Genomic DNA, 24,561 nt, shown 5'->3' with positions numbered 1-24,561 from the left:
GATGCGGAGCCATGCCTGACGCCTCAACATCACACTAGTGTTGATTGCTCGAGCCGCTGGGTCTGCAGCGTCGCGCGCACATTTTATAGCTGCATTGGAGATGAGCTTTCCCTCCTGGATAAGCATTTCAGCTCCCTCTATAAACTGGTCTGGAAGGTGTTGCAATAGCTGCTCTAGGGTGTCATGGTGCGCCCTATCGTATCTGGCCAACAGAGCTTGTGTGTTTGCTATGCGCCAGATGTTGGCCGCCTGCGCTGCTACCCTTTTCCCAGATGCCTCCAGCACTTTTGACTCTTTGTCCGGGGGAGGAGCTTCACCCGTTGTTTGGGAGTTTGCCCTCTTGCGGGCATTAGAGACCACCAAAGAGTCCAAAGGCAACTGGCCCCTTATGTAAGTGGGGTCACCAGGTGCCGGTCTGTATTTTTTTTCTATTCTTGGGTTGACCACCCTTGATCTTGTAGGTTCCTTGAAAATATCTGCCGCATGCTTAAGGACCCCTTTTAACATTGGGAGAGTTTTGACAGTTTTTTCAGCAGCAGAGAAAGTGTCAAAAAGGAAGTCCACTTCCACAGGGTCAGCATGCATTTCCACCTTATGGTTTGTAGCTGCCCTTTCAATTAATGCATTAAAAGCCGCAGAGTCTTCAGTGGGTGATGGTTTAATGTTATAAGCCTGAGGATCTTGGACCGTTTGCTGGTCCCCCTGATCCCCTGTGTCCATCCATGAGTCCTGTCGCTCATCAGGGTCTGTATTTGTTGGGAAATTGTATTCATAATCCTGCTCCCCTTCATCCACCTCTGAGTATGTGGGTGAAGGTGTTGCACATCTCCTAGGCTGTGGGAGAATCTGTTCCACCAGTACTGGAGTGTCTGTTGCTGGTTTTTTTCGTTTCAGAGGAATTGTATACGATTCCAGAGGTTAAGATGTTATCTTCCTCTTGTAGAGCGTGAGCTTCCCGGTGTCGGCATCGATAAAATGCTCCGACCGTTCTTCCAGCAGAGGATGTCGATGACTTGCAGTCCCAGTCTGGGGAGTCTGCTTCGACACAGTGTCTTTGGGCACCGATCGCGGTGCGAAGGCCTTCGGCGCCACCTTAGACGGTAACGTATAGAGGATTGGTGTCGAGGCGGTTTTCGGCGGTTCAGCCTGCTTCGGAGTGGAAGGATTCTTCGGTTCCGACGCCAAAGCCTTGTCCTTAATCCTCTTGAGGGAGTCCGAGACCTGCTTGGTAAAGGACGCGGATGGTTTCGTCGACGCGACCAGTGGCCTCGGGCCGCTTCCGGGCGTCGATGACTTCGGCTTATCTGGTCGAGGCGCAGGAGTCCCCTTGACCGGTGCGCCTCGATCACTGTCCACGGCCGCAGACGTTGAAGCCGACAGCTTCGGATCGGCAGGTGTACTCTTCGGCGTGAGAGCCTCCGACCTCGGCTCTGCGCCCTTGACAGACGGCGCCCCGACGGGCCTTGTGGTCTTCGGGTCGAGAGTGTGGCCAGCAGCTGGCCCGACTGCCTTCCTGGGCTTCGGCTCGCCCGCCTTGGATCCCGGCTCGCTGCCTTTCTTCGAGCTTGGCTCCTTGACCACCTTCGGCACCTTTGCCTGGTCGACAGCTTTCATGGGCTTGGAGGCCTCCGAAGACGACGGCGTCGATTGCGGAGCAGACGTCTTCGGTTTCGATGGCACCTTGGCCATCTTTGGTTGCGTCGATACCGATGGTTTCAGTTTCGGTTTAAGTAATGGCGGCTCCGCGGAGGTGTCCGTAGCCGGGCCGGAAGGCGGGGCCGTGGATCGAGGTGTAAGGTCGTGGGTAAGGCCGTGTGGGGATCCCGTGACCTGAGCCATTGTAATAGTACGAACGGGGCATAGCTCATCCTCCGAGCTATCTTCCATGGCCCCATATGCTTCTTCGTCGTCCCCTACCTTCGACGATTTCCTCTATATCTTGGCTGTAGACGTCCGCTCCGTCGCCGGACTCGACCTCCACCGTCGCAATCTGCAGGGGACGCACTTGCTCATGTGCTTCTGGGTCGTCGAAGATGTCCACCGGTGCTGGAGCCGATCGCCGGGCCTCGAGGCGCGCCACGCGCCGAAGCTTGATAGTCTTCTTCAATCGAAATTTCGAACAGGCCATACAGCTGGCCTCGTCGTGGTCCGGCGACAGGCACTTGTTGCATACGGGATGGACGTCGATGTGCGGGTACTTCGAACCGCACACTTCTTGAACGGGCTCCGTTACATGTTGTCGTCGATGGTCTTGCTGCGTTGACTAGGCCTCGATCCCCGAAGAGTCAAATGACCCCCCGGATATCCAATCCAATGAGTTGGAAGAAATTCGGGACCGAACGCAAACGATACCGACGGAAAAAGGAAGGCCTTTTGACCTCGAAAGAGTTCCTTAACGATTCCGAACAGGAGACGTCAAAATCACATCCGAACCCAATGGCGGAAAAAAACAATCTGGGGATGGAGTCGATGTCCATGCGCACTGTAGTCCAGGGGAGGAGCCACCTATCTCGTGATACTTCGAAGACTCTTCCAGGACAACAATGTGCAATCATCCGGACCCAACACTAGGCGGCGATCTATGCTATAGATATGAATTTAGCAGCCCACATGCCTCGAACTTTCCCTGTATGATTGTTTTTCGTCAAGGAAAATATCAAAAATAAAGTAAAAAAAAAAAAACGAACGTCACAGCTTGGATGAAAGACAGTCGCTTGCAGCTCAACTCAGAAAACCGAGGTCCTCGGCCCCTGCACCTCTGCCTGGGACAACACCTGGTGGCCCTCCGCCCTCGGGAGCCCTCCCACCCCTACAGACCACGCTCTGAACCGCTGCATCATCCTACACTCTTCCCTCTCCATGAACCACCAGATCAACGCCATCGTTACCAGTTTCAACTGCCTGCGAATCCTCCGCAAAACCTTCAAATGGACCCCCCCCGATTGCAGAAGGACCGTCACCAAAGCGCTCATAACCTGCAGACTGGACTACGGCAACACCCTATACGCCGGAATCAGAAAAACTCTTCTACACAAACTCTACAAACTCCAAACCATCCAGAACGCCGCAGACAGACGTGTCCTCAGAACTCCAAGTCACGAGCACATGACCAACACCTACGAGCTCTCCACTGGCTCCCCGTAGAGAAGAGGGTCATCTTCAAGCTCCTCATCCACACCTACAAATCCCTCAACATCGGACCCAAGTACCTCAATGAGAGAGTCTCCTTCCACGTACCCAAGAGGAACCTCCACTCCGCAGACCTTGCCCTGGCAGAGGTCTCTCACATCCGCAGAAACAGAGCAGGCGGGAGAGCTTTCTCCCACATCGCAGCCAAAACCTGGAACGAGCTCCCTGTGAACATCAGACGCTCCCCGACCCTGCACACGTTCAGGAAGGACCTCAAGACCTGGCTCTTCGACTGATCTGGAGCTGCCCCCTCCCACACCTTGAGACCCTCACTGGTGAGTAGCGTGCTCTATAACCCCCTTGATTGATTGCCTGACCCACCTGTGTGAGATCTAGGTACTGAGAGGTTGATTCTTGGAGTCAAGGGTACTTGAACCCTTTTCCACCTAGGAACTGGAGGGGGTTGATCTACCAGGTCATTCCCTTCTGCTTACTCATCTGATTTGTCTTCACCTTTTTCAGATGAGTAGTCCTTAGCATACCTAGCCAACAGCTCCTGGAGCTTTTGATTGGTGGGATGGGGACCCATTGTTATGTTTTTAATTTTACCTCCTTGAAAGACAAGTGAAGGTAAGGGGTGAGGTCAAGCTCCTCAACCCTGTCCTCTAGGTCATTGTGGTTATTTTGACTAACAACTGGGTTCTTGTTTTGAGACATTGTTAAAAGAAAACTTCTAACCCTCTAATCCTAGCTACAGTGACTTTATTTTCTAAAATTCTAAAGGGACTTAACCAAGGCCCTAACAAGACTTTGTAATTTTGCAAAAAAATGCCAATTTGAAAAATCTGAATTCTAAAGACAATTTAAGAGTTCTGATGTGTGATCAGGTGGTAACCAAGTAGTCCAACAAATGCAAAGTTGTGTATCCCGCCGCTGATCCACCAATTTAGGAAGCTGGCTCTGTATATACTACACCAAAATGAGGTATAGAGTGTCTTGCGAGCGTTGGTAACTACAAGGGAATCTAATGGAAGCCGACCCTTGATGTAAGTGGGGTCAGCAGGTGCTGGCTTGTACTTTCTCTTCCCTGGGTGTAATAATTCTTGCCCGCACAGGGTCTTTAAAAATGTGTCTGTATGCTTAAGCATTCCCTTGAGCATAGGTAATGATTGAGTAGATCTTTGAGAGGACCTTAAGGTTTAGAACAAGAAATCCTCCTCAAGAGCCTCCTTGTGTTACTCCACCCCATGGTAATGAGCAGCCCTGTTAAGCAGCTCTATAGACCCTATGTGGTCATCGGGTGGAGAAGGTTTGGAAGGATGTAGATCCAGAGCAATGTCAGTGTTCGGATCTGTGTCATAGTCCTCCCAGGGGTCTTCAATGTCCTGTGGCTTATCTTTACCCCCCATCGCCCTCATCTTGTGGATCAGGTGATAGTGGGAGTGATAAGCAAATTTGGGTCTGCGAGGCTGTTTTGATGGTAGTAATTTGTTTTTTGGGCATCATAGTTTGGCAACAAAAGTTTCGTCTCTGAAGATTTACTCTTCGGTAGTGAGGGGATGGCAACAACGTGCTTGGACTTCGAACGTTTTGGTTCGGCTCCGCCATGGGGCCGACTCGATCCAGAGCCTTGTGTTTCAGCGCCGGGCTAGAGGGCGGGCGTCCAAAACTTTCTCTTGGTGCCGACCTTGGCCAGGGGGCACAGGAAGGACCGGAGCCTTTTTCTTTGTTAAGTGTTAGGGCAGGGAGGTATCTGTACTCACGCTGACCCGGTGTCAATTCTCTTGTTCTTCCATGTCGGAGTCGGCTTCAGACATGTGTTCCTCCTCTTCTTTGGATCCTTATGCGAGGAATTCTTCCTGGTCATAATCTTCACCGAAGATGCCCGGTACAGAGCCACTTTGTTGGCGCATTTCGTGACGTCGAGCCCGACAGTCACAAAGCGTCCTCTTAGATTGAAACGCGAGGGTAAGATTTCCCGACGTGAAAAGACCCCTGCACCCGGTGCCCCACGGCCCCCTGTGCCCAATTCCAGGGTGCCTACCTATCCCCCAAGATCCCAACTGACCCCTCGAAGTGTTGGTTGCTCCTGAAGAATCTCCATTCCTGAGCCTGCAGCTTTGTTCATCTTCCAAGGTTTCCATTGACTAACATTGAGCGCCTGACGGCTCAAAAGCACCCTGGACCCAGCCACCCGAGTGCCGCTGGCAGTGCAACCTTTGTCTTAATCTACTTTCCCATTTGCCCTGAGCAAGTGACCAGGAGCCCAGCTCCCACAGCCACGTGGCTTGCTAGCCAGCAGCCACCAACCGGAGGCCCCCTGCCTCTCATTTGATAACATTGGGCCTAACTACCTCTGCACCCGGCGCCCCTGTGGGTGTACCACTTGTACCTACCTGACACGGGGAGACCCCTGAGTCTATGCCCAGAACCTTAACTCTGCCAGTCGAGTACTTACCCAAAAGCCGATAACTCACTTTTCTTCCATAGGCCAACATTGACTGGTTTCACTTGGAAATTCTTCTGTGTGGAGTTTTGAAACTTTAAAATATTCATCTAAAATCAGCCGAACAACGAATTCCGAATTACTCACCTGTTATTAGGAGAGATCCCAGGGCTGTATCTTTCAGCCCAGCACTGACCCTGAAAAGTAATTCTAACCGTACTTACCAGTAACTTGTATTTCCTTCCATAGGAATCCATTGTCTGGTTTTCACCAGAAAAGTTTTTAAGTGTCTATTTTCATAAACTAAAAATATTCCTTAAAAATCGCTTGTATGACAAACGCATTCTTTCGATTGTTTACAGGAGATGCACCCGTGCTGATCCAGGATTCACCACTGAGTAAGAAAAAGTAACAATAACACTACTTACCTGCTAAAGGAATTACCTTCCATAGGATAACATTGGTAATTTCAACTGAAAAGGTTTCTACTTGTCAACTTTTAAAATACAATATTATTCCTTCAAAATTACTACTGTAACCAAAACGCTTTTACTTAACTGTTTACAGGAGATGTCCAAGGAATGAATCTAGGATCTAGTCCCGTCGTTAGGAAAGTAATCCATAAAGTAACTAATTGCATTTAACTAGAGATTCCCATTGAGCTCAATGTTATATTGTGTTTGAAATTGTGTTGCCTATTGCAACCACTAACTATTGTACTCCAAAGTGTATTGCCTATTTGCAAAGTATTTAAACTAAAGTAACTCATTCTGAGAAAGTATATTTTGATACCTTGTTGGTTCTAAAATCAAACTATATCTTTTGATACAAAACAATTGTCCTAGAGTTCAGTTCTTGAGTGTGTGAAACCTTTTGCTGACTGCGTGTGTACAACAAATGCTTTATACTGTCCTCTGGTGCGGCCTTACTGCTCGGCCAAGCTACCACTTTAGAGAGTAAGGTCAGACGTGGCTTTAACCTCGGTTATACCTCTGGGGACTGTGGACTCTGTGCACACTGTACCTTACTTTGGTCCAGTAGATAGAGCCACTTTCTTACAAGGGGTACCCGAGAAACGGTGTCAAACCGGAGTTCCGCAATTCAAATCCGAACCTGATGGCGGAAAAAAACTATCAATGGAGTCAATGCCCATGCGCACTATCACCAAAAGGAGGAGACGCCCACCTTGTGACTGGAACAGACTTCTATGAAGTAAAACAAAGTGCAAACACCTGGACCCAACACTAGATGGCGATCTATGCACAGCATGTGATCTACAGCTCACATGCCTCGAACAGAATTAAATCCTGCCTCTTTAGTCAGCATACCTTACCTACACGAGCAACCTCCATATTCACAGACAATTTGGCCAAGTTTGCCAATATAGAACATTTCCATGTCAATATTCTGAAAACCAAAATAAGGACTCTGGCCAAAATCCTGGAGTATGCAAGGGAACTGGCATCCAAGTACCAAATCAGTTGGGAAGGGTCGCGCCAGGATACTCTCAAGTAATAGAGCGCGCTATAAAACAATTTATACATACATACATATACATTTAAATACCTGAGCTAACAACCGACAGCTCATTTAGGATGGGTCCTCAAGTTTCTACTCTTTGTTCTGAAGCAGATCAGATTATGAAAGTAATGTAAAAAATCTCCCCGCGGGTACTTTTTGGATCGGAAAACTGGGGAGGCGTTGTTATACCAGGGCTACACATACGAAAGGTAAGATCTGCTGCTGGAGAGAACTCCTCTTGGGACTTTCATCGACAGTGTGAGGCGTTGGTATACCAGGGCTACACATACGAAAGGTAAGATCTGCTGCTGGAGAGAACTCCTCTTGGGACTTTCATCGACAGTGTGAAGCGTTGTTATACCAGGGTTACACATACGAAAGGTAAGATCTGCTGCTGGAGAGAGCTCCTCTTGGGACTTTCATCGACAGTGTGAGGCGTTGTTATACCAGGGCTACACATACGAAAGGTAAGATCTGCTGCTGGAGAGAGCTCCTCTTGGGACTTTCATCGACAGTGTGAGGCGTTGTTATACCAGGGTTACACATACGAAAGGTAAGATCTGCTGCTGGAGAGAGCTCCTCTTGGGACTTTAGACAGTGTGAAGCGTTGTTATACCAGGGTTACACATACGAAAGGTAAGATCTGCTGCTGGAGAGAGCTCCTCTTGGGACTTTCATCGACAGTGTGAGGCGTTGGTATACCAGGGTTACACATACGAAAGGTAAGATCTGCTGCTGGAGAGAGCTCCTCTTGGGACTTTAGACAGTGTGAAGCGTTGTTATACCAGGGTTACACATACGAAAGGTAAGATCTGCTGCTGGAGAGAGCTCCTCTTGGGACTTTCATCGACAGTGTGAGGCGTTGGTATACCAGGGTTACACATACGAAAGGTAAGATCTGCTGCTGGAGAGAGCTCCTCTTGGGACTTTAGACAGTGTGAAGCGTTGTTATACCAGGGTTACACATACGAAAGGTAAGATCTGCTGCTGGAGAGAGCTCCTCTTGGGACTTTCATCGACAGTGTGAGGCGTTGGTATACCAGGGTTACACATACGAAAGGTAAGATCTGCTGCTGGAGAGAGCTCCTCTTGGGACTTTCATCGACAGTGTGAGGCGTTGTTATACCAGGGCTACACTTACGAAAGATAAGATCTGCTGCTGGAGAGAGCTCCTCTTGGGACTTTAGACAGTGTGAAGCGTTGTTATACCAGGGTTACACATACGAAAGGTAAGATCTGCTGCTGGAGAGAGCTCCTCTTGGGACTTTCATCGACAGTGTGAGGCGTTGGTATACCAGGGCTACACATACGAAAGGTAAGATCTGCTGCTGGAGAGAGCTCCTCTTGAGACTTTCATCGACAGTGAGGCGTTGTTATACCAGCGTTACACATACGAAAGGTAAGATCTGCTGCTGGAGAGAGCTCCTCTTGGGACTTTCATCGACAGTGTGAGGCGTTGGTATACCAGGGCTACACATACGAAAGGTAAGATCTGCTGCTGGAGAGAGCTCCTCTTGGGACTTTCATCGACAGTGTGAGGCGTTGTTATACCAGCGTTACACATACGAAAGGTAAGATCTGCTGCTGGAGAGAGCTCCTCTTGAGACTTTCATCGACAGTGTGAGGCGTTGTTATACCAGGGTTACACATACGAAAGGTAAGATCTGCTGCTGGAGAGAGCTCCTCTTGGGACTTTCATCGACAGTGTTCAGATGCGTTCATCGTCCCTCGTCAACCAGTATTTCTGTAGTCAGGATCTCTGCTTAGGAGGGGCACGACCAGCTGCTGGAGATGCTTCGGAGCAGCTGGGAACCCTGTGGTATGGCGCTACGGTTTAGGTTTCTGGATGAAATGCCAGGTCCTGGAGACCCCTTTTCACTTTGATATGAAAGTTAGTTACCTGTAACTTCATTATCTTTTCCAAACTCGCTTGAAGGGTCTGAAGGAGTTTCTTGAACGTTAACCCTTACATGGTTAGCATTTCATTTTATCTTGCTCTTTCCTAAAAGCGGAGACGCAGTCTGCAAGGCTATTGCGAGGCTTCAGACTGGAAACGCCACAGGCTAGAGCATGGAAATGGACGCCTGCTCTTTAGGCCCATCTATAGACCGCCATAAGGCTCTGATAGAGGAGCAGTAAATCAGCTCTTCTAATAGTGAACCCTAACTTGCCTACTGACCTGCTTAGAAGTCTTCTAACTGGGGTGCTTGAAAGATTGGAGTGAGGAAAAGTAACTTGTTGGCAGTACTGCCCTGAGGGTTTATCAGCATCTGTCTAGTGTTATCAGAAATCTAGGGCGTCAGTTTGGCGTTTTGAAAACGTTCTCTGGACACAATGTGACGACAACGCCTCTTCATTCTGAAGTGTGCCTCAGAGTCTAGCGTCGGGTGATTATGGTTTTGGCATCAATGAGGATCATCTGTCAAAGGTGCCTCTGACGAGTGCTGCAGATGGTTTGGATATGAAGAAAGGCCTCTATTAACGCAATAACCAGGCCAAAGGTGGACGAACCACAGCCAGCTGCAGGTGTCTAAGCAGGATCAGGGAAGAGGCTTCCAGGAAGTTGTGAACTTTGGCTTCTAAAGTTCATCTGGAACGTTCAGCAGAGGATCCAGCTTAGCCCCTTGAAGACTCCACTCCTGCTTTTTTATTTTGGAGCTTTAGATGGTGCTGTCCATCTCCCTACAGCAACGTCAGAGCTTCCGAGTCCTGAAGGGGAGTGAGAGACGGATACTGTAAATGGGAAGATTTGAAACGTCCCCGCTCTCAGGCATGAAGACCATGTATTCCAGTCTACAGCTTTGGACTCCGTGATATGCTCCATGAGATTTGAAGCTGCATCTGTGTTGTCCCGGAGACAGGAGGGTGTCCATTTTGGCAGGATATTTGTCCTTTTGGTCATGGGGACAGTACAGGGGATTCACTTCGAGTGCTCCAAGAGATCTCTGGAACATCTAAAGAGATCAATCTTTGTAGGTGCGGCAGAGAGTTGTGTGCTGTTCATCATGGTTCGTCTTTATGCAGCACTCGCACACGTCTTAGAAAGGGGAGAAATGCTGGCAGGGAAAAAAGCTATTTAGGTTCACAAATGTAACAGAGGAAATGTCAGAAAAACACCTACAGGACGTCTCTCTAGGGGCTTCGGAATCGTTAAGCTGGACGAGTGAAGGGCACAGCCGGTGCTGCAAACCGCAGGCCTTCAAAGCGGCACCCCAGCCCACTCGGCAGCCTATGAATGAATACTTTGATTTACACTTCAACACTTAACACTTTTTAATAAATCTTAAAAAGAATTTTGTTTAAAGTTCTTTCTTGAAACTCTTCGCATATCCTAGCTTTTAGGAATAGAATCAAAGTGAAGATACACTCAATGGAGATGTTTAGGCGCCGTAATCCCAGCAGAAAAATCTCAAACACCCGACAAAAAAATAGGAATATGATCCCATTCTGAACTCACCAGAGCACCCACTGTTTCCGTTTTCTATCGTCCCGTCTCCATTTTCCACCGGAATCTGCAGTATGAAGAGAAAAGAAAAGGATCGTGAAAAGAGAATTTTCAAGAAGAGCGGAAGGACACAGATGGCACCGCCAATCTCTGCAACATTACCTCCAGTTGGTTATACTTTCACTCGCCATTGTGGCGAATTCTCTTAATAATGAATTGTGACTATAAGATGGGAATCAGAATACACAAACAAACAGATCAGCACAGTATCTTCAACCGCCCGATCAAGTGCAAACCCCTATAGCTTTAATGCTCGATGCATTACCCAGAGGGCAGGAGCACAGCGGAGTGGCGCTCTCCTAAGGTACCGCGCATCTGTACAAACTGCTGCCCTGTCACCCCCACATTGGGAGGCGTTTATTACTCCCCATCCGACTTGAGCTCACATTCCTTGGTTCAATTTGTACCTTTCTAAACTTACCTGTAACTACAATTTGTCAGCAGTGGTATCTTTCATCGAATCTCGTACTTGAATTATTTTAAGGCGTCAGGCTGAGAACCCCGATATTCATTAACACGCTCCACTATACGAGCGCTCGGATACTGAAAACAAATATAAAATATTCATAGTCAACGAACTCCACATCGACCGCTTTTTATGACCGGACATGTAGCCAATCCAGTAGAGGGACCTTTGGTTCAACTCTGAGATGTTCGATGCTTGCAACAATGTCCTCTGTAGCCCCATGAATAGAGATGGGGTGGGCGCAAGCGAGTGTATTAAATATACCAAACCCGAAGAAGGAAAAGGAATAGTCTTACCTTTAACTCCAGTTCTCTTGTAGGGGTATATCCATGATAAAGCGCTTGAACAGTCCCGCCCACGTGCCGGGACCCCGGAGCACTTCTTTGAATATATATATATATTTATTTATTTTTGCAGAGTTTTATATAGCGCAAACTAGACCCAAACCGAATCAGGTATCAGAGCGCTTTACATATTTTTCCAGTTACTTTCATTTTTAGGCAGGGGGAGATTAAGTGATTTGCCCAGAATCACAGGAGGTATTTGGATATTCTTTTCTCCTTTCTTCAGGAAGGCCTGCAGACACTTGAGATAGAAAAAGACAATAATGCAGCCTAAATACATAGGCTACACAGGCCACAACTTCATCTTGAAGTGAAAAAAGATAGCCAGTATACTATATTTTGTGCTATTTTTATGGTGTTTGACAGAGAAAACTCCTTCACAGAACTCCCTTTTATCATGATGGAGATGAAAGGAGAGGACAGAATAGCCCCACAGGCCGCCATCATAGGTCTTAAAATGGAAGCTGTGCCTTTAAGGATCCAGAGGCCACGAGTATCCCATCATGCACAGCCCATCCCTATAAAACAGACGCGGTGGAAGAGACTGAGTCAAGCCTGCCCTCCTTGAGCATCTGCCTTGGCATCAGAGTCCGGGCAGGAGTGAATGTATGGACTGATCTCCAGGTAGCAGCCTTACTAATCTCAGACATAGATAGAATATGACGCAAGGCCAGAGTAGTTGCCTTTCCTCTGGTAGAGTGAGCCCTAGACTTACCAGCAAGGGATGTTTGCTTTTTGGTAACAGAGTGAAAATACAGGAAACAATCAATCTGGAAATGGATTGCCTGGAAGTCGCTCGACCTGTATGGAGAGAGCCACAGTTTACCAATAACTGATCCGATCTCCTTAGATCCTTAGTTTTGTCCAGATAGAATTTTAAAAACCTATCATTCAGGAAATGAAGCAATCTCTCTGCTGGAGAAGATAGATGCTGGAAAAAAAGTTGGCAAGGAAATAGTTTGGTTCACATGGAAATCTGAAATTACCTTAGGGAGGAATTTCGGGTGAGTCCTCAACCACTTTAGATGTATGGAAAACTGTGTATGGTTCTTGACAGCAAAGTGTCTGGATTTCGCTAATCCTGAGGGCAGAAGTGATGGCCACAAGGAAAGCTGTCTAAGATGCTGAACCTTAGGGTTCAAAGGGCTCTTGCATTAGCCAAGAAAGAACCACATTAAGCTCCCAAGGAGGAGAAGGACTTCTAATGGGAAGAAAACCTTCAAACCCTTCAGGAAATCTTTAATGACAGGAATTCTGAAAAAGGAGTTAGGGCTGCCAAGTGAACTTTAATGGAAGAAAATTGAAGGCCAGATTGTGCTAAATGAAGCCAGTATGGAAGGATGACATCTTCCTGGCAAGAGGTAGGGTCATCACTCATCGATGAGCACCAAATACAGAATCTCTTCCATTTATGAGCATAAGCGGAGCGTGTGGATGGCCGCTTAGCTTCCTTAAGAATGTCCATGCAGTTTTGAGGTAAGTTCAAGTGTCCATAATCCACTATCTCAGGAGTCATGCTGCCAAATTCAAAGAGGGGAGGTTGGGGTGCACCATCTTTCCTCCGAACTTCGTTAGCAGGTCTTGTTTGCATGGAAGCCTTAGATGTGGACGGATAGACCAGTGAAGGAGGTCTGTGAACCACCATTGATGTGGCCATTCCCGGGCTACGAGAATGATCTTGGCCTGTGATTGAGAGAGCTTAATGAGAACTGTTGGGATCAAGGGAACTGGAGGAAAGGCGTAGAGAAATCTGCCTGACCAGTTGATGCATCGGGCATTCCCTAGGGTTCCCGGTTGGTAGAATCTCGAGGCGAAGCTTTGGCATTTGTTGTTTTCTGCGGTTGCGAACAAATCGACCTCCCGAGTACCCCATTTTTTAAATGAATCTCGTACCACGCTGTCATTTAAGACCCACTTGTGATTTTCCTGAAGGAGCCTGCTTAGAGAGTCGGCCTGAGTATTTTTGAACACCTGGGAGGCGAGTTGCTGTTATGGTCAGGTTTCTGGCAAGAAGCCACTTCCAGATTGTCTGGGCTTCCCGAGATAATGGTCTGGATCTCAAACCTCCCGGCTTGTTGAGGTAGAACATTGTTGTTGTATTGTCTATCTGGATAAGCAGGGAGCTGGTACGGAATGATGGTTGAAAAGCTTGCCGTGCGAGTATCGATGGACGCTCCCACATATTGTAGGAACTGTACAAGCGTTGAGGTAGACTTACTTTGATTCAAATAAATTCCCAATCGAAGGAAAAGGTTGGAGTTCCACTTGAAGTGTAGTTGAGCCGCCTGAGACATGGATGCCTTGACCAGCCAATCGTCTAGATAGGGGTAGACAAACACTTTCCTCAGATGGGCAGCTACCACCACCGTGCACTTGGAGAAGGTCCTGGGTGCCGACTTCAGGCAGAATGGAAGTACACAGTATTGGCAGTGGTTGTTCCCCACTGCAAACCTCAAGAATTTGCGTTGTTTCTTTATGATGGGGATTTGGAACTATGCGTCTTGCAGGTCTATTGCGCATAACCAATACCCTTGATGTATTTGAGGGAAGATCTGGTGAAATGCTAACATCTGGAATCTCTCTCTCCGAATCCACTTGTTGGTGTTTTTTAGATCAAGAATCGGTCTGAACTCGTTCTTGTCCTTTTTGACAAGAAAGAATCTTGAATACAGCCCTTTGCCTCGTTGTAAAGGAGGAACAGGTTGTACTGCCTGTTTCTGTAAGAGAATGTTTGCTTCTGCTTGCAGTTGGAATCTTGACTCTTTCAGAGGCATTGATGGTGGAGGGCTGATGCATCGTAGAGAATATCCATTGTGCAGAATATTCACAATCCAACTCTCTTGCATGCTTTCTTGCCACTCTGCCAAGAAATGTTGAATGCTTCGCCCTACCGGAGTGGGTAACGGAAGATGGGAGGGCGGGGAACCAGATTCAGGGATTGGTACATGTAGGCATCTTGCCTCCTTGCGAAGGTTGCTGTTCTGACCTTCCTCTTGGTTGTCGCTTTTGAGAAGGCTGGTAGGGTCATTGGTACGATTGCTGTGTACTGGACTGTCGGCCCTAATACAACCGAGGTGTTTGAACCATCTGTGTGGAATATCGGCGTGAGAAAGGGCGGAAAGATTTATGTTGATCTTTGGGTCTTTAGAGTCCAACAGCTTTTTTAATGTTTCCATCTCCGCTTTCATTCGGGCCATCTCCTCGTCTGCATGTGAGCCGAACAGGGTAGTACCAGAGAACAGGAGATTCAGGATGAGCTGTTTTTTTTTTGTTTTTTGAACTTATATGGCGCAAACAGCTACCCAAAAAGGGTTTCCCGGCGCCTAAGCTGTTGTGCTTCAGGCTTCAGTGAAGTCATGAATGCCGCCTGAGTGCCACTCAGTGGCAATATCCATGTGCAGCCAGAAGGGATGTGTCCGCAGCTGCACTAATTACTTTGTTAAATACCATAAGGTCTTCCATTAAGACCTCGTTAATATCCTCTATTTTTTCCCCGAGGTAGGTGATCCCCAAATTGTTGGGGAGACCCCCATAGTGCCCGGCCATATCTGCCTAGCAGGGCTGTGGCACTGGCAGCTTTCATGGAAGTCGCTGCTGTGTTGCACACTTTCCTTCCCACTGAATCCATCTTACAGCTCTTTGTGAGGTGCAGCTGTAGATGTTGGAGCCGTAGTAGGTTGCTTTTTCACTGCCACCACAATGACAATCTGGAGCTGGGTCCGTCCGTAGGAATGCGGGATCCTGTTCTGGAGGACAATACTTCTTTTGCAGCCTGGATGCAGCTGGCTTAATGGTAGAGGGTGTTAGAAAAAGTTCCATTGCTGGTTCCAAGAGGCACAGCACCAGAGGAAGCAAGGGACGAGATGCTCGTCTGTTTAAGAGACTCTAATATCACAGATGTGGATGGCTTCAGAGTGGACATTGGGAATGTTCAATTTGGAAGCCCCACGCATCAAGACTTCTTGAAAGGTAGAAATATCATCAATTGGTGAAATCCTTTGAGGAGAGCCAGATAACATAGGAGAATATCTTCCTGTACTTGCAGAGGAAGTGTCCCTGGTATGTCTGGAGCGAGATCTTCCACTGTGATGTCGGTGGTGGTAATGAGTATAGGAAAGTCTATGGCTGCAAGAAGGAGCCTTCGTGTGAGACTTAGACCATGGCCTTCGTGGTGTAGGAGGAGGCAGTGTAGTAATAGTTGTAATAATATGAGTAGCAGTAGTAGGAGGCGGTGGTGTAGGTGGTCTAGGTTGGTCAAGGCGACTGAGTCGGTCATATGATCCTAGATGGAGAGTATGTTCAGGAATACTCCGAATCCGATTAGTCTCCTCTTTTTCCGAGCCTTCTGGAGTGAAGGAGCCACAGATTTCGCAGAGGACCCATCTTTCCCCCTCGACGTTGATCTACTTGTCGACGGTGACCTTCGACAGAGTCTGTGATTGGCAGGGTCTTCGCCACGACTATCGGCAGGGTCGCCGCCACGACTATCGGCAGGGTCGCCGCCACGACTATCGGCAGGGTCGCCGCCACGACTATCGGCAGGGTCGCCGCCACGACTATCGGCAGGGTCGCCGCCACGACTATCGGCAGGGTCGCCGCCACGACTATCGGCAGGGTCGCCGCCACGACTATCGGCAGGGTCGCCGCCACGACTATCGGCAGGGTCGCCGCCACGACTATCGGCAGGGTCGCCGCCACGACTATCGGCAGGGTCGCCGGGTCGCCGCCACGACTATCGGCAGGGTCGCCGCCACGACTATCGGCAGGGTCTTTGATGTCGAACAACAGTGTCTTCTTGACTGTTTTGTGGCGACATCTAATGACTATAATGCATCTGTGTCAATCGACTGTGATGAGTCTATGTCGAATGATGCGCTAATGATAGACGGCGACCACCACAGTGTTACTACCTGCGGTGGGCTTCTCAACGCCGAACAAGTTCTCGCCGTGAGTTTAGCCATCACCGAAGACCTTGTCCTCGATGTGGGTCGACGGTGAACAGGTCGGCGCTGTACCTCCTCTTGAAGTCAGTCTTCGTCATTGACCAGGACCGACACAGTTTTTCAGCCCTTCTGCTGGGGAGCCCCCCAGAGGCTGAAGACAAGAGCCCCGGTAGAGGACTGACCCTCTCCTCGCTCTGAAGTCCCACCTGACCTGGACTGGACCTGCTGTTTTCTTCGTTCTTCTGCTCCTTGAAGCTGAATCTTCACCCTGTCACACAGGGTGCGCCTGGAAATGGTTTTGCAGATGGAATAGGAATCCAGAACCAGAGTAGCAGGCAGGGAAATCGTGCACACTATGAGGGACAGTTTTGCCCTCTTCCTTCCACAGTCTGGACATTTATCAAAAAGAGATGACATTTTTGAATGAAAACTGTGGAGATTCCAGTCAGGAAGACAGAAAAAGGTAGAGAAAGACCAAAGACTTCGAGTAAAACACTTAGCAGTTAAATTCTGAAGTGATTTTTGAAGAAAAAAAACTAAACTAATTTGGTAGAGCTCAATGCTTCAGGGTCCTGATAGGAGCCGGAAAAAAGAACTGAAGTAACAGCCACTGGCGGTGCATCATGGGATAGTGGTGGTCTCTGCTTCTATTTTAAGACCTAATGGCAGCCTATAGGGCTACTCGGTCCTATCCTTTCATCTCTAACATGAAAAAGGAGTTTTGTGAAGGGGAGTTTTCTGGGTGTCAAACAATTGCACAATATGTAGTATACTGGCTATCTTTTTACACTTCAAGATGAAGTTGTGGCCAATGTATCCTAGATAGTTCGGTTGCATTAAGGCCTTTTTCTAGCTCTTAAGTGTCTTTGCAGGCCTTCCTGAAGAAAGGAGAAAAAATATCCACTTGATATATCTAAAGAAGTGTTCTGGGGACCCAACACGTGGGCGGGACTATTCAATTGGCTCCATTGTCAAGACTTTTTTGTCCAGAAGGCAACTGTACTGATAGAGTTTATTTTGATGACGAAGCGTGAAAATGTATAAAGAAAACCTGCAGCAACCACTGGCTTCCAGGGAGGTAGGTGGGTGCATGTGAAACTACAGCATTACACGCCACGAAAAGATGCTTACAGGGCAAGTCATATTTTCTGTTCGCAGCATGAATGGCTGCAGATACACATGTTCTGCACAGAATGTGACTAGTTTGGTACGGGTCAATAAAGGGCTTCGGAGTAAGTGGAAGAACATACATCCACATAGAGGCACTTTCCAAAAACATAATTAAGCATAATATGGCGCTCTTCATCTAAAGTTTCAGGCTCCTCGCGTAGCCACTGAACTGTAGAATCGTTTGTGGTTCTCACAATGAGATTTGGGACTTTCTTCTGGTTAGGAGGGGGCACTTTAACAGTAAGGCACCTGGTTGGTTTGACAATTCCTGTAGGATAGCAGTGAGACAACGGAAACAGGCCCTGAATAAAGTACCAAGAGATAGAGCAGTAATGAATACATGTGGATGGGTTACAAAGGAGAAAGAAGGAACGAAAAAGCATTAACATTAACTTTGGGTTAGCCTGGTTAATGTCCAAGAAGCAAAAGATGTAGGGAGGTTTTGGCACATAGTTAACTCAAGAGACCCTTTCGTTAAGGTATCGGATGGATTGGGGCCAACATACCACCGGACCAATGGGTCAAGCACTTCAGCTCCATGTACCATGTCAATATAGAGAACGAACCACCCTGTAATCTGCAGGATTCATCCCCTCTTCTCAACCTCAGATTTACTATGGGGAAGTCTTGGCAGCAATATCTCAAAGTCCAACTAACAAAGCCCAGGGACCTGACCAGGTCCCGATTGACTTGTACACGGCTAAACCGGAGTTCTGGACACCAGTTTTTGCAAATGTAGTTAATTCGGCCGTTAAATTGAAGTTCCAGCCTACATGGATGTCGACGGTTCTAGTTCCAGTGCATAAGAATGGATGTATATAGGATCCCAAATGCTATCAGCCTATCTCCTTACTAAACTCAAGGGTATTGTCCGAGAAGATGCTGAACTGGTCTGAGGAATCAAATAGTGTGACCTGTGCAAAACAGAATTAGCTAAGGCCCAGGAGCAGTGCCTTAACCGGTTGCTGCTCTTTAGTAAGTATTCTGTAGTGAGGGGGCCGGGGGGCAATGTATTACTCCTTTATGGACCTTCGCCATGCTTTTGACTGGGTAAACCGCTCTAAACTCTGGGGAATTTTCTTAGAGCTGGGCATGGAAGAAGACTTTGTAAATTTTTTTGTGTATGCTACACGTTGGCACCAGGGCATGTGTTCGGTATGGATCTGAGGTGGGAGTGTACAGGGCTATTTGAGTTACAGCAGCGAGTCGGGAAGGGCGTGCTGTCCCCTGTGTTAATCTTGTTTTAAATCAACGGACCTCAAACATTTAATATTGTTAGGCAGGGACACCCCAACCTTTAGGCAATTTACAGCTGCACTACTGTAAGTAGATGCTGGACTCGTGTCAAGAACCCTCACTGGCCTCAAGGTGATGATTGACATCTTTGTTGCCTATACGGACAGCTTGGATCTGGAGACAAGGGGACCAAACCCCATTACCCTCAAAGGGGTTTACAGCTTTTACTTAGGGGTCGCATTTAGGCTCCTAACCAATTGGTCACCATCTATATCGAATAGGTCTAGCAAGTTTAATCAAATTATTAGGTCTCTTTAAATTGGCCAAGTGGGTTGGACACAGATCTATACCAGCTTTTATGGAAATCTATAGACGTAAACGTTACCCCGATTCTCACCAATAGGGTGGCTATCTGGGGATCCAGGGCCTCTGAGCGCCTTTAAGTGGAAGAAAAGATTCTGTAGAGGTTTCTTAGGCAGACCACCCAATAGCTCCCATTATTTTGCCCATGGGGAGTTAGTACTAAAATATACATCAGATGGTATTAAATTGCCCCCTCCTGCTGTGGCTGTCCATATCGCCTAATAGACGTGCCACACTAAACAGGGACATCATTCAGGACTGTTTGTCTTGTGATCAGAAACCGCGTTAAAAGCGAAGCAGAGTAGGAGGAGCGCTAAAAGCAGGAGCGAGGAGACGAGGGAAGGCAGAGGAGGAGCAGCGCTAAAAGCAGGAGAGAGGAGATGCAGAGTAGGAGGACTGTTAAAGCAGGAGATAGGAGATGAGGGAACACAGAGGAGGAGCAGCGTTAAAAGGAGGAGAGAGGAGACGAGAGGACGCAGAGGAGAAGCAGCATTAAAAGCAGGAGAGATGAGACGAGGGGACGCAGAGGAGGAGCAGTGTTAAAAGCAGGAGAGGAGACGAGAGGACGCAGAGGAGGAGCAGCGTTGAAAGCAGGAGAGAGAAGATGCAGTGGAGCAGTATTAAAAGCGGGAGAGATGAGACGAGGGGACGCAGAGGAGGAGCAGCGTTAAAAGCAGGAGAGAGGCGACGCAGAGGAGGAGCAGCGTTAAAAGCAGGAGGAGACGCAGAGGAGGAGCAGCGTTAAAAGCAGGAGAGAGGAGACGCAGAGGAGGAGCAGCGTTAAAAGCAGGAGAGAGGAGACGCAGAGGAGGAGCAGCGTTAAAAGCAGGAGAGAGGCGACGCAGAGGAGGAGCAGCGTTAAAAGCAGGAGAGAGGCGACGCAGAGGAGGAGCAGCGTTCAAAGCAGGAGAGAGGCGACGCAGAGGAGGAGCAGCGTTAAAAGCAGGAGACGAGAGGACGCAGAAGAGGAACAGTGCTGAAAGCAGGAGAGAGGCGACGCAGAGGAGGAGCAGCGTTAAAAGCAGGAGAGAGGAGACGAGAGGACGCAGAGGAGAAGCAGCGTTAAAAGCAGGAGAGAGGAGACGCAGAGGAGGAGCAGCGTTAAAAGCAGGAGAGAGGAGACGCAGAGGAGAAGCAGAGGAGGAGCAGTGTTAAAATCAGGAGAGGCGACGAGGGGACGCAGAGGAGGAGCAGCGTTAAAAGCAGGAGAGGAAACGAGGGTACGCAGAGACGCAGTGTTAAAAGTAAGGAGAGGAGACTCAGAGGAGGAGCAGCGTTAAAAGCAGGAGAGAGGAGACGCAGAGGAGGAGCAGCTTTAAAAGCAGGAGAGGAGACGAGGGGACGCAGAGGAGGAGCAGCGTTAAAAGCAGGAGAGAGGAGACGCAGAGGAGGAGCAGCGTTAAAAGCAGGAGAGAGGAGACGCAGAGGAGGAGCAGCTTTAAAAGCAGGAGAGGAGACGAGGCGACGTAGAGGAGCAGTGTTAAAAGCAGGAGAGAGGAGACGCAGAGGAGGAGCAGCGTTAAAAGGAGGAGCAGCGTTAAAAGCAGGAGAGGAGACGCAGAGGAGGAGCAGCGTTAAAAGCAGGAGAGAGGAGACGCAGAGGAGGAGCAGCGTTAAAAGTAAGGAGATAAGACAAGGGGACGTAGAGGAGCAGCATTAGAAGCAGGAGTGGAGACGAGAGGACGAGCAGCGTTAAAAGCAGGAGAGCGGAGACAAGGGGACGCAGAGGAGGAGCAGCGTTAAAAGCAGGAGAGAGGAGACCAGGGGACGCAGAGGAGGAGCAGTGTTAAAAGCAGGAGAGAGGAGACGAGAGGACCCAGAGGAGGAGCAGTGTTAAAAGTAGGAAAGGAAACGAGGGGACGTAGAGGAGGAGCAGCATTAAAAGCAGGAGAGGAAACGAGAGGACGCAGAGGAGGAGCAGCGTTAAAAGCAGGAGAGAGGAGACTAGGGGACGCAGAGGAGGAGCAGCGTTAAAAGCAGGAGAGGAGGCGAGGGGATGCAGAGGAGGAGCAGCGTTAAAAGGAGGAGCAGCGTTAAAAGCAGGAGAGACGAGACGCAGAGGAGGAGCAGCGTTAAAAGCAGGAGAGAGGAGACGCAGAGGAGGAGCAGCGTTAAAAGCAGGAGCAGCGTTAAAAGCAGGAGAGAGGAGACGCAGAGGAGGAGCAGCGTTAAAAGTAAGGAGATAAGACAAGGGGACGTAGAGGAGCAGCATTAGAAGCAGGAGTGGAGACGAGAGGACGAGCAGCGTTAAAAGCAGGAGAGCGGAGACAAGGGGACGCAGAGGAGGAGCAGCGTTAAAAGTAGGAAAGGAGACGAGGGGACGTAGAGGAGGAGCAGCATTAAAAGCAGGAGAGGAAACGAGAGGACGCAGAGGAGGAGCAGCGTTAAAAGCAGGAGAGAGGAGACGAGGGGACGCAAAGGAGGAGCAGCGTTAAAAGCAGGAGAGGAGGCGAGGGGACGCAGAGGAGGAGCAGTGTTAAAAGCAGGAGAGAGGAGACGAGAGGACGCAGAGGAGGAGCAGCGTTAAATGCAGGAGAGGAGACGAGAGGATGCAGAGGGGGAGCAGCGTTAAAAGCATGAGAGAGGAGACGCAGAGGAGGAGCAGCGTTAAATGCAGGAGAGAGGAGACGAGAGGACGCAGAGGAGGAGCAGCGTTAAATGCAGGAGAGAGGAGACGAGAGGACGCAGAGGAGGAGCAGTGTTAAAAGCAGGAGAGAGGAGACGAGAGGACGCAGAGGAGGAGCAGCGTTAAAAGCAGGAGAGAGGAGACGCAGAGGAGGAGCAGCTTTAAAAGCAGGAGAGGAGACGAGGGGACGTAGAGGAGCAGTGTTAAAAGCAGGAGAGAGGAGACGCAGAGGAGGAGCAGCGTTAAAAGGAGGAGCAGCGTTAAAAGCAGGAGAGGAGACGCAGAGGAGGAGACGCGTTAAAAGCAGGAGAGAGGAGACGCAGAGGAGGAGCAGCGTTAAAAGTAAGGAGATAAGACAAGGGGACGTAGAGGAGCAGCATTAGAAGCAGGAGTGGAGACGAGAGGACGAGCAGCGTTAAAAGCAGGAGAGCGGAGACAAGGGGACGCAGAGGAGGAGCAGCGTTAAAAGTAGGAAAGGAGACGAGGGGACGTAGAGGAGGAGCAGCATTAAAAGCAGGAGAGGAAACGAGAGGACGCAGAGGAGGAGCAGCGTTAAAAGCAGGAGAGAGGAGACGAGGGGACGCAAAGGAGGAGCAGCGTTAAAAGCAGGAGAGGAGGCGAGGGGACGCAGAGGAGGAGCAGTGTTAAAAGCAGGAGAGAGGAGACGAGAGGACGCAGAGGAGGAGCAGCGTTAAATGCAGGAGAGGAGACGAGAGGATGCAGAGGGGGAGCAGCGTTAAAAGCATGAGAGAGGAGACGCAGAGGAGGAGCAGCGTTAAATGCAGGAGAGAGGAGACGAGAGGACGCAGAGGAGGAGCAGTGTTAAAAGCAGGAGAGAGGAGACGAGAGGACGCAGAGGAGGAGCAGCGTTAAATGCAGGAGAGGAGACGAGAGGACGCAGAGGAGGAGCAGTGTTAAAAGCAGGAGAGAGGAGACGAGAGGACGCAGAGGAGGAGCAGCGTTAAATGCAGGAGAGGAGACGAGAGGACGCAGAGGAGCAGCAGCGTTAAATGCAGGAGAGGAGACGAGAGGACGCAGAGGAGGAGCAGCGTTAAATGCAGGAGAGAGGAGACGAGAGGACGCAGAGGAGGAGCAGCGTTAAATGCAGGAGAGAGGAGACGAGAGGACGCAGAGGAGGAGCAGTGTTAAAAGCAGGAGAGGAGGCGAGGGGATGCAGAGGAGGAGCAGTGTTAAAAGCAGGAGAGAGGAGACGAGAGGACGCAGAGGAGGAGCAGCGTTAAAAGCAGGAGAGAGGAGACGAGAGGACGCAGAGGAGGAGCAGCGTTAAATGCAGGAGAGAGGAGACGAGAGGACGCAGAGGAGGAGCAGCATTAAAAGCATGAGAGAGGAGACGAGAGGACGCAGAGGAGGAGCAGCGTTAAAAGCAGGAGAGCGGAGACAAGGGGACGCAGAGGAGGAGCAGCGTTAAAAGTAGGAAAGGAGACGAGGGGACGTAGAGGAGGAGCAGCATTAAAAGCAGGAGAGGAAACGAGAGGACGCAGAGGAGGAGCAGCGTTAAAAGCAGGAGAGAGGAGACGAGGGGACGCAAAGGAGGAGCAGCGTTAAAAGCAGGAGAGGAGGCGAGGGGACGCAGAGGAGGAGCAGTGTTAAAAGCAGGAGAGAGGAGACGAGAGGACGCAGAGGAGGAGCAGCGTTAAATGCAGGAGAGGAGACGAGAGGATGCAGAGGGGGAGCAGCGTTAAAAGCATGAGAGAGGAGACGCAGAGGAGGAGCAGCGTTAAATGCAGGAGAGAGGAGACGAGAGGACGCAGAGGAGGAGCAGCGTTAAATGCAGGAGAGAGGAGACGAGAGGACGCAGAGGAGGAGCAGTGTTAAAAGCAGGAGAGAGGAGACGAGAGGACGCAGAGGAGGAGCAGCGTTAAAAGCAGGAGAGAGGAGACGCAGAGGAGGAGCAGCTTTAAAAGCAGGAGAGGAGACGAGGGGACGTAGAGGAGCAGTGTTAAAAGCAGGAGAGAGGAGACGCAGAGGAGGAGCAGCGTTAAAAGGAGGAGCAGCGTTAAAAGCAGGAGAGGAGACGCAGAGGAGGAGACGCGTTAAAAGCAGGAGAGAGGAGACGCAGAGGAGGAGCAGCGTTAAAAGTAAGGAGATAAGACAAGGGGACGTAGAGGAGCAGCATTAGAAGCAGGAGTGGAGACGAGAGGACGAGCAGCGTTAAAAGCAGGAGAGCGGAGACAAGGGGACGCAGAGGAGGAGCAGCGTTAAAAGTAGGAAAGGAGACGAGGGGACGTAGAGGAGGAGCAGCATTAAAAGCAGGAGAGGAAACGAGAGGACGCAGAGGAGGAGCAGCGTTAAAAGCAGGAGAGAGGAGACGAGGGGACGCAAAGGAGGAGCAGCGTTAAAAGCAGGAGAGGAGGCGAGGGGACGCAGAGGAGGAGCAGTGTTAAAAGCAGGAGAGAGGAGACGAGAGGACGCAGAGGAGGAGCAGCGTTAAATGCAGGAGAGGAGACGAGAGGATGCAGAGGGGGAGCAGCGTTAAAAGCATGAGAGAGGAGACGCAGAGGAGGAGCAGCGTTAAATGCAGGAGAGAGGAGACGAGAGGACGCAGAGGAGGAGCAGTGTTAAAAGCAGGAGAGAGGAGACGAGAGGACGCAGAGGAGGAGCAGCGTTAAATGCAGGAGAGGAGACGAGAGGACGCAGAGGAGGAGCAGTGTTAAAAGCAGGAGAGAGGAGACGAGAGGACGCAGAGGAGGAGCAGCGTTAAATGCAGGAGAGGAGACGAGAGGACGCAGAGGAGCAGCAGCGTTAAATGCAGGAGAGGAGACGAGAGGACGCAGAGGAGGAGCAGCGTTAA

The 24,561-nt window shown here is 49.6% G+C and overlaps 1 protein-coding gene across 4 annotated transcripts in view; it reads right to left on the bottom strand.

Moving 5' to 3' along the window:
* KDM5C (lysine demethylase 5C) overlaps positions 1–24,561 on the bottom strand; it is a 392,248-nt gene that overhangs the window by 37,394 nt on the left and 330,293 nt on the right. For all 4 annotated transcript variants that reach the window (XM_078664512.1, XM_078664511.1, XM_078664513.1 and 1 more), the window contains one exon: positions 10,554–10,608. In XM_078664512.1, coding sequence (XP_078520638.1) covers positions 10,554–10,608 — 55 coding nt within the window. The remainder of the gene's footprint in view (positions 1–10,553; positions 10,609–24,561) is intronic.

Source organism: Lissotriton helveticus, chromosome 10 (genome assembly GCF_964261635.1).
Source record: "Lissotriton helveticus chromosome 10, aLisHel1.1, whole genome shotgun sequence".
In the NCBI taxonomy this organism is placed as follows: domain Eukaryota; kingdom Metazoa; phylum Chordata; class Amphibia; order Caudata; family Salamandridae; genus Lissotriton; species Lissotriton helveticus.
Note: the sequence above shows the minus strand (reverse complement) of the source record. Positions and strands in the feature narration are given on the sequence as shown.